General features: G+C 38.1%; 1 protein-coding gene and 1 long non-coding RNA gene across 2 annotated transcripts in view; both read left to right on the forward strand.

Moving 5' to 3' along the window:
* LOC146490021 (uncharacterized) overlaps positions 1 to 278 on the forward strand; it is a 2,344-nt gene extending 2,066 nt beyond the window's left edge. Inside the window, exon 2 of the long non-coding RNA XR_014858283.1 lies at positions 82 to 278. This is a non-coding gene — a long non-coding RNA (uncharacterized LOC146490021). The remainder of the gene's footprint in view (positions 1 to 81) is intronic.
* LOC146490020 (uncharacterized) overlaps positions 1 to 15,125 on the forward strand; it is a 21,738-nt gene extending 6,613 nt beyond the window's left edge. The window contains exons 2-3 of the mRNA XM_085091074.1: positions 3,273 to 3,788; positions 14,631 to 15,125. Of these exons, the coding sequence (XP_084947200.1) occupies positions 3,340 to 3,788; positions 14,631 to 14,934 (753 nt within the window). The 5' untranslated portion in view covers positions 3,273 to 3,339 and the 3' untranslated portion in view covers positions 14,935 to 15,125. The remainder of the gene's footprint in view (positions 1 to 3,272; positions 3,789 to 14,630) is intronic.
* The last annotated feature ends 289 nt before the right edge of the window (positions 15,126 to 15,414 follow it).

Raw genomic sequence — 15,414 nt, forward strand, 5'->3', positions numbered from 1 at the left:
TCTTTAAGCTAACATTATTGTCAAGGGACAACAAATTCCCACAAGCACTGGATAATTTACACAGTTCATTACTTTTGACAGGGTGTCCAGCAAAGGTCTCAACAACACTGTGCCAATCATTCAGGATATTGGGAAGTTGGACAATAATAATTATCTGTTGTCAACACGAGAGCAGCAAGATCAGAGAAGAGATTATATTATACTATTCAGCAAAGTGTTGGTTGAGTACTTCCCTTGCCTGAAGTTAATAATAATTAAAAGTGTGATACCAAATCAGATCACCATCCAGTACTGAAAAGAAATGGCAAATCCTTCAGAAATTATCAATTTACCAGTTGTACCCTTTAATCAAAATAAATTAGGTAATGTGTGTCAGTACCTGAGCTATCTGACTCAGCTCTTAGTTAAAGAGTACACTTCACAACCAAATGAAGTTGGGCCCCACCAATTTATGTAAATTAATAATATAAACACAAATTCCCTAATCTATTGACCCCTTCCCTGTGCTTCCTATAGTACACACCCAAAAATATGAGAACTCACATAAGATAGTTTTAATTTTACCCTGATTAAATGTACAAGGAGGAGAACTGAGGAGATTAAATACATGGTATAGAAATTGACTAAGTGAAATATCATAGTCAGGATATCGACAGTCTCTCAACAATCACATTATAACTAATTTACTGATGAGAGGTGATGACCACTCCCTATACAGTTCTCATGTAAATACTCTGTGTTTAGGCAGAAATGTTAACAAACCTCAACACAACTCACTGTCCTTATTTTCATAGCCTGTGCCAGGAAAAAGTTTGGTACTAGGTAGTATTGGGATTTGAATTGAATAAACCAAACATGCATTGGTGGAATGCATTTAAAACACTGTTAAAAAATTATTACTACTTCATTTTATTTCTAGATATATAGTATACCTGGGAGCAACTCTACAGCACTAAAACCATGCAAGATGTGAGCACTCTCTATCAGATTCGTCAGAAGTTTAGTCTGAAATGTCAGTCGTCTCCTCTCCCTAACCCACAGGGGGCGCGTCCCCTGTGGGTTAGGGAGAAGAGACGGCTGACATTTCAGACTATCAGAAGCTTGGCAAAAGGAATGTCTATCCAGAAAGAAAAACTTCAAAGCTTCTCATGACATGACATTCAGGACAGATGTATAAAAATGTGCTGATGTTTAAATTGTGCTAGCTTGCAATTGAACAGATATAACAATCATTCTAATTATATACACTTTAAGAAAAGCGTGCACACAATTCATTCTATTGCAATTAAAAAAGGGGCAAAAAAAACTTTACAACAGTAAATATCAAGAGGTGATTTAAATTGTCAAATGATAACTTACACTATGTGTTCATTGAAGCAATAATTTATAATAAGACAGAACTTAAACAAATCCCATTTGGACATAAACTGTAGAGGGAAGGGGGAAGGTAATTTAAACATAAATTCAACACACAGTCAGCTGCACAGTTCTGTGAGAGGAGAAGTGAAAGTTCCTTTTTATTTATAAGTATAAAAAGTAATAAAGAAATAATTATGTTATTTACTTGTCTGTGTGTGCTGTAGCAATGTCGAATCAAGTCCACCGTTCGCTCGCTCTTACAGGGTAAAAAATCCAGTTGCTTTGATCCGCTCTTACGGGAAAAAAATCCAGTTCCTTCGATCGCGTGTAAGAATCAACTTTGGCTTTCTCGAACACTTTCAAGGCCCGATAAAACCTTCAGGCCCGAAAACATCAACACGACTGCCATTTTGGGGCATTTGACTTCCGTTTTAATCGTAAGCATGCGCACAAAGACCGGAATCCCACGTTTTCTGGGATAAGAAATTCCATTATCCCAGAGTCTCTCCTGGCGCCGCCCCGCTGACCAAAAAGCCTGAGGACTCTGGGTACGAGATTGCGATGTCCCCAGATTCTTCCCGGCGTTGCCCCGCTGACCAAAAAGCCTGAAGACTCTGGGTTCGAGATTGGGTTTCGTGTTGTTACTGTTTGAGAAATTGTATAATCTTACTTTCTTTCAGTAGGTGCACGTTTCAGGCGTTATAACAGTATTAGTAAAATACATGTCTGTATGTTCCACTTTATAAGCCAATGCCCTTTTGCACTGAACTGTTACATTATAGCATTATAGTCCGAGAAGTTTAATATAATTTGTTGAAGTCGTGGAGTTTGTATTCCAATAGCGTACATTTACTTGCCTTTCCTATAATAATAACTGTTGTATCATTAAGAAAAAAAAAATTAACGGTTTTAATATAATTTTTAAATTCGCTGTTCAAATTCACGAGTCCGCACCAACCTTCATCCTTTTTGACGAGAGGACCATTCCTGGTCAGGGGATCATTTAGAATGCTGGGATCATTTGGAGCTCATATTTGGGGATCATTTGCAGGCCTGTAGTTATCTCTTAACTTTCAAGGATATTCAATTAATGACATCGTGCCATTATAATCAGCGAGAGGGCCTTGAAAGGAATGCACGTTTAAAGTTTCTGCGACAAATTATAATTATGACTATGAGAATTATGCGCCTATCAATTCGAATAGCTTCCCCTCCCCGGGCATATTTGACCATTTTCCGTACTTGGGAAGTATGGGAGATTTGAACTTTGCCTGGGTGAGGTGGTTCCGTATCCATGGACGAGTTGCGAGCGATTTGTTCACCAAAAATGGCCTTCACAAACTTTACAGTGTTTTCGAAGCTATGTATACCCCAGATTGCAACATTTGTTTTTGGGGAGGGGAATTTGGCCGTCAAATTCTGGCGCCAGGGTAGGGCATCTAGTTGAACGGCTTTTGGCCCTGTGGGGCGGGAATTTGCCAACGTTCAAATACCCTGGGTTGCCTCAGGGGATGTTCAACTGATCGGTGCACTACAACCAGGAATGTTCATCTAAAACTGTATGGCTAGACACTTTGTCTAGCTAAAAAACATTAAAACGAATGTTTACTAACTAAACTTTTCATAAAAGATCTTCGATATTCATCAATGTGTGTCTGTTATTTTGGTGAAAGCAACAGACACCTTTCAACGCGTCTTCGTGAGGTGACTTGCCCACAACAAATACTCGTACAATTTTAAACATCTTCACCAAATCCACATATTTTGTTTCGAAGAATGCTTCTCAATACTTGAATCGTCCTCAGTACACCTTTTCAACTCAAATTCAAGTCCTCTAGACCAATCAAAACTTGAATTCTACCCTCACCATTGTATAAACACATGCAAATTAAATCTTTTGTATATAGTTGCAGAATTGCCATCACCCTGGATAACATATAGTGACGACGGTAAGGACAGTGACTAGAACAGGAAAAGCAGATGGCGGATCAAGTTGCAGGAGGAGCAGTTGAAGCATCAAAGGCCGTGTTTGACCTATCCCTTCAAGCAGGTCGCTACTTTGGAGGATTGTCCGCATCGCTTAAAATTAACAACCCCTGGCTGGCGGCAGGTGTGGTCACTGGTATACTGTCATTGGGAGCCTTCTACATTCACCGCAAGTATCCCTCACAGAATGCAATCAGAAATGCCCTGGAGGGCAACGAGAACGGAGAGGTGGACCCTGTAGTGAGGGCTATTGAAGAAGGTTCTATCCTGGTCGACCTATTCTGTCGTACAGAAACGAGTTTCCTTCGGTTTCTGAATGACTTCGAAACAAAGAGAACAAAGCTGAGGTTGGAAGAAGAGTTCAGAAAGATTGGATTTTCTGGAGAACTGGAAGTGACCATTATCAACCTTGAAGAAGTGTACGAGAAAGTAGATCACATCAGGTAACTTTTCGTCTGTAGTCATGTTTTTAGAGTGCCGCTCTGTAAAAATAGAGAACCGTTGACCGTTGAATTTTGATAATTTCCCTGCATGACACTTTTGGTGAGTTACTTTCCAAAATGCTATTTAAACTTTCTGTGTGAAAACCACAGTTTTTCAGAAATTCAAGAAAATTTGCCTCACTCACTAAAAAAAAAAAACAAAAAAAAAAAACAAAAACAAAAAAAGCCAAATTCAGTACGCTCAAAATAGCATACGTCTTTTACTTCCTGTCAATTGGAAAAGTTTGAAGTTAAACATCCTCCACGTGGTAAGGGATTGACGGTGACGCCTTTTGGGAGTAACCCAACCATCGTAACCCGAAAACTAAAAGGACAAATAAATAAATAAATAAATAAATAAATAAATAAATAAATAAATAAATAAATAAATAAATAAATAAATAAATAAATAAATAAATAAATAAATAAATAAATGACCGTATACCGTAAGACCCGTTTTTCGAGAGTCTCCAAAACTTCTTTACAAGGTCCAAAAATAATTTTTTTTCAAATCCATTTTAGGTCGACTTGTGGTTAGGTTTAGCGCAATTTGTCCATGTGTTTCACTTCATTACATAGATTTTAACCCCGGATTTAAAAATTTAGCTTTCAGAATCTGTAAATTGCGAGTCTCTGTTGCGAAAATTCTACCTCGGAAGGTTTTCGGGAGTTTAGAGAAACGATTCAACCGGAAACTATGGTATAATCCTTAAAGGTTACCATGCTTTTTCCACCTTCAAACAATATTTTTCTGGAAACACACTGAGCAAAACTTTTCGCTCCGAAATCAGACCAAAATGACGAATTTAATACCCAAAACATCCTCCTCTCACCCGTTGCTCTTAAATCCTAGTTCCCTCGGGTCACCTACCTAGCCACTGCTAAAGATACACTTGTTTAAATAGATATTCTGCTCTTACCAGTTTATATTTCTGTCAGTCAGTCTTTGTCATTGTTGGCACTAAACATTTGCTTTCTTTGAGTGCTTCAGTTCAGGAGCACCTTGGCTCCTGGCATTGGTGGACTTCTATTTCAGCCTTATCTATAACCTCTTTCTGATTTGAATGGGCGCCCAATGCGGGAAGTAACTGTTGTGAGGTTTAGGAGGGAGGGTGAGAAGGATCTCTTCGGTTTTTTGTTTTTTGGTAAGGATGTCCCCCCGATTTACCTAATCTTGACCCCATCATTCAAACCAAAAATACGCCCTTTTGCACGTCCATTTGCAGACTTAGCCTCCAAAGTGCATGCATGCATATTAATCTTTAATTCGGAATAATAATAAAGCCTTTGTTTAACGAGGGTAGTACTTAATAGTTAAAAGCTAATAAACTTGTGACCCTCATTTACCAAATTACAAAATTACTAGCTAACTAGAAATTTAGGTATAAACATGAGCAATATTCAGGGATGGAGACTGTAGGCGTGGGGTCAACGCGTCCCCATATGTTGTACCAAAAACTATTTTTTAGAAAAAATTGCGCCACCCTTCACGTCATAAACCCGCGCGGGTACACGCAAATTTGCGTGGGGCTACTACCTTATATGGAAAATGGAAGAGAAAGTCCAGTTCGGTTTCGACAAAAATACATAATTTTTAAATACTTTGAATGTGAAAATAACATTTTATTGCCCTGTATATGTTTAAGCTCCTCCGTGTAACCTTACTAAACTACAGCTGCAAACTAAAGCATTGGGGACAACTCCAGGAATAAATTCTCCTTGCTGGGTAGAAAACATAAATTCCTTACAGTACAAATATGAAAATATTTCTCTGCAATGCTGATATATATAAATTAAATTATATTTGAGAAGTCAGTTCAACCATTTATCTCAAATTGGTGGTAAGTCCTTGTGGAGACGAGTTAAGGCCATCGTCTCTAGCGTTTTCTATGCGCTCACTTGCATGAATTTTCAGCGCTTCCCTGATCAAATTTTGTAAACTGCCATTTTACGAGTTAATGGTTTTACGTGATAAGAGCAGATTTCTTTCACAGATTAGTGCCAAATTTTTCAACATCGGTCAGAAGTGAATTTCTGTATTACTTATTGTTGCCGAAAACCTTACTGCTTCTCGTGACGGCTGTTGGCTCACTGCTTTCAAGAAGTATTACACGTTGATATTAATGTTCATTCGTTTATTAGTTGTTGATTTCCATGGTCATCGAAAGGACATTAAAGCTGTAAACACGTTTTTAAACTTATCTGTTTTTAAACTCTTTCTTTTTTCAAGTTCGCAGGATAAACTTCCTCAACATCAAACTAGCAACTTTTACCTCCAAATAAACTAATAATTCCCAAATTGCTCCAGCAGAACTTAAGAACTGAATAGGTGAAACAAGACTACTAGCAGACAAACGACAAGTTTTCATGGATTGCATATCCGCGGGAGTAAAAACAAATATTCAGCTAAAATGACAGAAGAAATTTTTTTACCTTATTTTGAAGTACGTATCTTGAATAAAATCCAGAAACCAATCCAAACGTTTCAACTCGGTGTCGGTCACAGTCAAATGCATCCTCCACTGTTTTACATCCCGGCATCAGTAGTAGGCTTTGTTTATAGCCAAGAAAACGGCTGCAGTTTTTACGAATGTGAGAAGGTATAAAGCTCAGGTGTAATTTGTTAGCGTATTTTATTTTTCCTGGTTAGAAAGTCCATCCACTAGTGTCGCCGGTTGTTGTTTTGCTTCATCCTTTCCGTGGTCACGGAACTTGATTTCAAGCAGCAAAAAGCTCTTTTTCCAGTTCAAGATGAGCAATAAAACAGTGCAAGCTGAGAGCATCAACTTTGCAGCATCATAACATTCCACACTGACTGTTTAGACTTTCTCCAACAACAAATAACTGACCTTTAGACATTTTTCGGGTATCATTTGAACCATATCATACTGTTACGTGTTAGTTACGTGTCTGAGTACATATCCCATAATCCGTAAAGTGTGAACTTGTTTCATTCATTCAACTGTAGTAACGCACGCAGCGTCACTGTTTTAGCGCCTTTTTGACTTTACTGTGAGAGTCATGTGATCAATAAACACTTTTATTCCAACTTCCCCCATCTTCTTTCAATTGTTACCTGTTCGTTGTGAGAGTCTAATTTCTTAAATGTGGGCACCGAGGAGACATTCCCTGGCAGGATTTTAAAATTTGGACGCCATTTTGAACGGGTAGAAAAAAAAAATCAATTTCTCCACGCGCGATCCTGACCATTTACACGCGTGCACACACGCACACATGGCGCAATTTTTTCTAAAAATAGATTTTTTGATACAACACATGGGGACAAGCCCACAAATCCAAATGGCATCTCGTCACGGTCTCCATCTCTGATTATGGCCACTGGTATAAAATAAAGGTACAATGGAGGACAGATGTCCTTGGGACAGTTGCTAGATTCCTTTCAAATTTGCGTGTCTTACTCTCCCCGTCATTATTATGACCCTTTAGCTACGCCTCCACCCCCCCTTCCCCAAGGCAATGTTGAAAAGATCTTAGCGAACATCGACACTTATTTTGCTTGTGTATCCACCCAGTTCAACATTGTTTGGGGGGGAGGGAGGAATTACTGCGAAGTTTGCTGCTATAGCGTTTACTGTCCCAGCACTTTCAGCCCGCATTGTAGGTATGATTATTACAACAAGCATAATATATAGATTTAGGCAAGCCTAAGAGCGTAGCTCCACAATAATACTTTTGTATAAGCAGCAAGCTGCTTACCAACAATGACAATTACAATGTTTATAACACCGAGGGCAAAATTACAGGATGCTGGTTGATCGAGCCAGAGGGCATTTTCCTTTCACTGATGGCCTAATTACTTGATGGAAATTAATCGAGACAGAGCGCATTTTACTCTCACGTACTCGGTGGTCGTCTTTCTATCATCACTTCAATCTTGTGATGAAGTGCCTTACAAGAGCAGTTTCGTGTCCCCCAAAAAAATAGTTAAAATATATAACTAAGTCAACGTTGGTCCTACTGAAATCTAAATAAACGTAAAGAAAAGGAGAACACAGGAAAATCACTCTTTGTTGCTTGGCAGAGATCTTTACTTTTTCTCATTTGGAATCAAATTAACCTTGTTTTCGCCTGTATAAGGACTGGGCAAATTTGCAAGTTGTGGAGTTGCGAGTTATGAGTTGCGAGTTGCGAGTTGCGAGTTGCGAGTTGCCAAAACTAGAAAATAAAAATTTCTAGTGAAGTTAACGTTATAGGAAAGTTAGGGATCACAAGGACGTTAAAACGGACTTTTCTGAGTAAAGGGTACTTAAATCTTTTGTTGAGTCCAGTTTTAATATAAACAAAAGTTCAAACCAGAGAATAACCTTTTTAAGTAAAGGAAGTGTTAGGGATCGATGCCACTGGTTTGATTACCATTGATTACCATTACACTTGGTATTATCCTCCATGGTGAACAACTACACGGCTACGTGGTCTTTACCATCGCAACTTTCCATATCGCTACATTCCGTCAGAGTTTTTAAGATTTTCCCACGCGTTTATTAAACTGCAAAGAGCGGATTCATGTGCAAATGCATGTGCAAGCAAAGAAAACGCGTAAAAGGTGTAAAGGGAAAAAACTCAGCAGGAAAAATTCGCCGGAAAAAAAAGCAAAATCAAGGGAAACCTTTCTAAGAGTGCCAATTTATAGAAACGATACTAATAATCAATACTAATAATCGATAGTTCAGAAAATGAATCGTAGCCGACAAACTTTCACGTTAGTTCTGTTTTTCAAATAATATCTGACAACGACAGGTTACATTATTAGGTCTCCGAGGATTCATTACGGCTGGCCGTTCCATATGATCGGCAACGATCACTCCATTGCTTAAAACAGTATTTTAGGTATCGAGAGCGATCGTCTGTGATGGACAGAATACAGACATTTGTATCGCCAGGCTTCGATATGATCACTGCGACTGATCCGTCAAGATCGGTAGCCATCATAAGGAAACCTTCACCCTTATGTTTGCAAACCCCTTGCAGTTATATCGCCTATATCATTTATGGATAGCGGGCAGTTCCGTTACATTCAGGTTTTGTTATTAGCAACTCGGAAAATACCCCCAAACTTGATTGCCACCCCTTTTTTGTTTAGTCTTTCGGCAACGATGCTTCTTTTATTTATAAGCTGGTAAAGTGTTTTGTGGTAGATTTCTTTGCTAAATAAGCATAAAAGTGACGCAAATGCTCGTGTGGGAAGGTACGAAAGAAATATAATCGAATTCGTCCAGTTTTTTACCATTGTCTGAGCTTTATAAAGCAATGGCATAGGTCCTTGACACTTCTTTTACCCAAAAATGTAACCCTCTGGGTGTAACTAGGCAGATATTAAAACTGAACTCCAGGAAAAGATTGCCCACCCAGGGGTTATTGCTTATTTTTCCCGAAATGTTCTTTTCAAAGTCTTTGCGATCCCTAACTTACTATCTTATCTTGACTAGGACTAGAAATATCTATATGTTCTCTGTTTGTAACTCGCAGCTGGAACTTACAACTGCAACTCCATGCTTCGTACAGGCCATAAAGGACTCCGGCCTTGGCATTAAGTCAAACCATCTGTTTTCGCAGGGAGAGGTAGTATTGACACCATTTGGGCTCATGCATTTAACAAGGTTCTATGAAACTCAACCGATACAACTGAATTGTAGCCGCAAAGAATTACTTTTACCCCCGGGAGATTATGCAAGAGCTTGTTGTATTACGAAGATCATAGGATTTCCACGTTGTTGCGTTTCTGATGGATCACACGAGTAACGCTAGCTGTGAACAAGACTATTGTTATATCATTTCTCCTTTAAAAAGAAATAATAATAATAATAATAATAATAATAATAATAATAATAATAATAATAATAATAATAATAATAATTGAAGGCACTGTCTGCCAAGTTGGCACAATTGCGGACAAAACAGCTAAGAAACAGGAAAAATACACAGAACTACGTGCAGGCATCAAACAACTTTATAAAAATACAGCGTTACACAAATCAATATTGTTTTCGACTTTCTCGGAGGCTACCATGAGGAATTAAGGAAAGGACTAAGGTCAATAACGAACACTGACAACGAGCTGTCCTTCCTTATTGAACGCTGTCAGAAATGGATTATCTGCCAGCACGCAAATATAGTTAAGAAGTTCTATGAATACGTTTCAACTGTTTGAATGTAATGAAAATGATTGAGTGTAACATAACTAGCCCAGACCCGTGTCCGCAAGTTATGTAAAGGGGTCTTGAGTTATTCTTGCTTCTTGGTATTGCAGGGATCTTTAAAATTCTGACTGCATTACCTGCTTTGACATCTGGACGTGTTCGAGCTCCACGGTCGTAGCTGCGAATTCTTATTTCTAAGATACCCAGTGGCCAGTGAGTGGAAAAGTTAACTACAAGTAATGTCACAGACCTAATGCTGTCATCTAGACCTTATAAGTCGAATTTTTAAAACGAATAGTACATCAAGACACAATAGACAATATGCATTATTTAGGCTGATTCAGCGCACATTACAGAAGGACGGCGGTCACGAAAATACATTCCTAACGTATAGAAACAGGTTACAAAACTGTACAAAGAGCAAAATGTTGCAGGAAGAACCTTCTTCGCGGCAATATAGAGCTGGGTTGATAAGGTTAGGCACGCCGCACGCTTAAACAGCCTCTTCCTGATTTAGCAGTTGACAATCACGTTATAGTTTGGAGGGGATGGCTGTTGCATTGTGGGTAAAATATATGACACCGTTAAATATTTCTTAAACTTTCAAGAATTGTTGATAAACAGCCTGAATGCACTAGCACTTTTCAGGTTAATGAGCATAAAGCGTTTTCTGTGACCTTGATACGTCATCATTTGTGTTCTGTTTGACAACACGAGTTGCAATATCAATGATTATGGTATGATTGAAGGCAAATGCTCGCTGTTTGATAAAAAGGATTGGTGAATTTTACATTCAGTGACACAGGCATACTTGGAAAAAGAAACTCCGAGTTGTCCCAACAGTAGTCGAACCTATGACCCTCCTATTGACAAAAAGTAGAAGACGTATGCTATTGTATAAAAGCGATCTTGTTTTCTTGCGATACGTAGTCATTTAATACAAGCGTACTGGACTTGGTCAATTTTTGTGGGATCTTATGACAAAACCCGTATGTTCGTTTTCTTGAATATCTGGAAAACTATAAATTTACAGAAAGTTTAAATAATGTTTTCAAAGTTAATTCTCCAAAAGGGTCTTGCTGGAGACTTTTCAGGTTTGTCTGGGTCTGGCAATATTTACAGACCAACACTCCAACGTATTCTTTTAAAGAGCATCTTGCACTAAATAGTGTATGACGGTAGTAAAAGAGTAAGATATCTATTCTTAGAAGGAGTTTTTCCTCGTTAGGCAGAAAATCATCACTTGCATACAAACTTGCAAGGCCATTGATGAAAAGATAGTATTGGGAAACATTGCTCAAAATCATGTAGCGAAATGGTTTACCTTACCCAACAGTTTACCTATAAGTTTGACAGTAAATTAATGTGCTGAGTGGTAAGTTTGCCACCAAGAGACAACTAAATCACGTGACATCGATCAGAAATTGTAGAATTTTTTTCTTTTGAGATTGAGGAGACTGAGCGCTGGTCCATGCTATTTTCTCGGTAACATAACAAGTCTCGTCCAGGGCTGATACTCCCTCGTGCAAACCGTATCAGCAAATTAACTAGAAATTCAACCAAATCATATTTAATATATTTTTTTTGCGTTACAAAAATCACACTAAAGCGTGTTCCGTTATGCGGCCCGTAGTCAAAAAGTTTGAACTAAAGCGACATTTGATGGCGACAGGTATGCGAATCATCGTATGAGATCACAAAAGTGGTTCATGATAAGAACCAGCAAAATTATTTTCATAAAACAATTTTTTTCTGAAAGCTTGAACGCATTTGAATGCAAGTTCTAACACTGGCTTAGAAATGTTTATAATTTAATGGGCGCGTTTGTTACAAAAATTGACCCATCTCTGAGACGATCAGGCGGGCCCCGGCTCTGCTGAGCAGGTCCACCTCCACTTAAAATGCAGTAGTTTTTTGATAGGGGGGATATTAAAGTATTCGCACTTTGACTAGCTGTTACATGTATTTTTAAACTTTACCTTGAGATAGAGTTTGAGCATTCTTTTGAAATCATCTTGATTGTACACTTAACGGAGAACCTTTGTTTAATCCACCTTGTTGTTGATTTATGTGTACGAATACATGAACATATAGTGAGGTTGAGAAGTCTGTCATTGTGCTTTGAAATATTATTCGCCAATGAACGCGTTTCCGATTTCGCTGAGTTGATTTTGCTGAATAAAAACATATGGTATGGAGAACAAACCAAACAAAATTGGATTAGAAATGGCAGTTATTTATGATAGATGATATCTTCAGCACTTTATTTCTTCCTTTGCATAAAGAAAAACATTTTGGAATAGATAAACCCGCGAAAGTAGCGTTCTTGTATTGACGTCAGAGGTCCACTATGCCAGTCTCTTGTCGTGCGCGGTTTTGTATCCAACCTGTAGTGAAATTACACCTATTTGTCCGCCCAAAAATAGGGGAAGAAAAGTTAATAGGGATTTTTTTTTTATTTTCATACGAGAACAACTTGAAAATTCGATCAAGTAAATAAAAAAAATCAGTCCTGTTCACTTAAAATGTGTCTTGCCCTTAATTTTATCTTTCCCTGATTGCACATACCTTTTCTGCACTCGCCGGCGTGTACTTGATCCCGGAGGAAAAAGACCAAATGACTTCATTTCCATTGTACCTATCTGTCTAGAGTCACCAAGGCATCTTTAATGGAAACGCTTGACAAGTTATTCCTTTAGCCTAATTATGTATGTATGTATGTATGTATGTATGTATGTATGTATGTATGTATGTATGTATGTATGTATGTACGTACGTAGGTATCACTCACCTCACTCGATCGTAGGGTCATTGGATTGCCTATCAGAACGCTAAAATTTAGCTGACGGCAATTCTTATTAAAAAATAAATAATAATAATAATAATAATAATAACAATAATAATAATAATAATAATAATAACAACAATAATAATAATAATAATAATAATAATAATAATAATAATAATAATATATTAACATGCATAGGATGTGGGTACATCCGGGGTTATACTCCAGATAAGTATGTTTACCTCGTTCAATTTATACAGCTACTATAGTACAAGCGGGAAACATTTTGACAGAAAACTTGAGTCAGTTAGAAAAGTAGTTTGTATGCATTTCTCGTCAGGGCTTTCCCTATTTACTTGACTCTTATTGACTGTCACTTAGGGACAAAAATGAATTCAAACCTTGCCCGTACAACTAGATTTTGTTTCTCTTTTTAAGTTAACTCTAGAAACTTGAGTCGACGCTCCTGTCAGCTTTATATGAACTCTGAAGTTAACACCGGGAATGTTAAATTTCGGTATCGTACGTCATAGGTATGAACTTTTAGAAAAACTGCGACCGCTGGCTTTTTTTTAAATTAGTAGAATTATTGTCATCAGCTGCATGAATTACTTCCAAGGGTAAAAGCTTTATCACTGCGCCTAAGGGCCGCAAGATTCCGAAAATAAACATTTAATTTTAATGGGCTATTTTAAAAAGCAAAAATAAAAACTATAGCTTTCGCTAAATGAGGCGAGGCGACACGTGGTGGTTTAAGATTTGAAATAATCTTTTCTTTTAATATGTAAAAGATACGCATACAGCGCAGACTTTTTAATAGTTAAAATTAGTATATACCACAAAAGTGAAGAGTGTCTTTCGCGGGTGTTGATTGGATAGCTCGGAGGTGATTAGCCAAGTACTATTCACCTCCGAGCAACCGAAGAGAAACAAGATGGCTTCCCGTTTCGCCACGGTCAATAAAGAAGAATTTATTTAGATAAACGAGGCAGCTGTCAAAAAAATAAAAAAAATGGCAACAAAGTTTAGTTTGACGGCATTAAATGGTAAGTTATTTAATCTTTCCAACCTCATATTCTAAGGTGAAAAATGAAACCACGATGCCTTGTTTACGAAAACTGCCGAGCACTATAATTACAATGTAAACAATAAAACATCTAATGTTTTGCAGCATGGTTTCAAAATCCAGACGAATTTACACAACAATTGAAGGAGTGACACCTTAGCAACTGAACAAGTGCTTCAAAAAGTTGTAATCGTTGGCAACAAAAGCGAGACGGAACTTTCTACAACAAGAAATCGCTTACCGCGCAGCGCGCGAAATTTTAAAATATCCCACCATTTGTCGGTAGACTATCAAAAATAAACGAATTTTTTGGCTCGCTAGTTATTCAGCTTGAATGTCACATACTAAAACAATTATTCACCTCAGTGTCGGTGAAAGTGGTGGATCGCGGCTCTTTAACCACTTTACAACCTCCACTTCGGTGAATAATTGTTAACTGTAACATTTGTCAGGTACTTCTATAACGCGAATAAAAACAATTATCACCATCATCATCATCATCCTCATCATCATCGGCATCATGAGTAACACAAAGGTAAAAGGTAATACGACAGAACAAATAAAAGGCTAATACAGTCGGACCTCTATTAAGCGGCCACCCTGGGGACTTTGAAAACTGGCCGCTTAATAGAGGTTGGCCGTTGAATAGAGGTATTGAATACAGCACTTTACTGACAAAATAATAATTCGGGACTTTGGAAAGTGGCTGCTTAATGGAGGGTGGCCGCTTAAAAGGTGGCCGCTCAATAGAGGTCCGACTGTAGATAATATTAACTCCTTTTTGTTGACAGGCATCAAAGGGAGCTCAGATTTCTCCTGAATAGGGGATACGAAGTTATGGAAGCCATCAACATCGGTCTAGTGGTTGCCGATTTTCTTCTTAACACAAGTCGTATTCTAAAAGCCATCGACGTTTATAAGAAATGCTTGGTTTTCCTTTACCGGAAAGCAGGGGTAATAGAAGAAAACATTGTCAAATTGTTGTTAAAAATCATTTCTAATAAGATATCCTTGGCTTACATTTTTATCAATGATTACAAAGAGGCTAAAAAAATACCTCGACAAAGCACTAGAAATTGTGAAAGAAATCGGTGACAGGAAAGAAGAAGCCTCGGCTTACATCACCCTAGGAACTGTGTATCAGTCGCTTGGGGAATATACCAAGGCTAAAGAATACCTTGACAAAGTACCAGCAATTATGAAAGAAATCGGTGACAGGAAAGCAGAGGCCACGGCTTACAGCAACCTTGGAGCTGCCTATTATTCGCTTGGGAAATATACCGAAACTAAAGAATACCTTGACAAAGTACCAGCAATAATGAAAGAAATCGGTGACAGGAAAGGAGAAGCCTTGGCTTACATCACCCTAGGAGCTGTGTATCATTCGCTTGGGGAATATAGCAAGGCTAAAGAATACCATGACAAAGTACCAGCACTTATGAAAGAAATCGGTGACAGGAAAGGAGAAGCCTCGGCTTACAGCAATCTTGGAGCTGTGTGCCATTCGCTTGGGGAATATACCAAGGCTAAGGAATACTATGACAAAGTACCAGCAATTATGAAAGAAATCGATGA

The sequence above is a fragment of the Pavona decussata genome, unplaced genomic scaffold (genome assembly GCF_977016875.1).
Source record: "Pavona decussata unplaced genomic scaffold, jaPavDecu1.1 SCAFFOLD_2, whole genome shotgun sequence".
In the NCBI taxonomy this organism is placed as follows: Eukaryota; Metazoa; Cnidaria; class Anthozoa; order Scleractinia; family Agariciidae; genus Pavona; species Pavona decussata.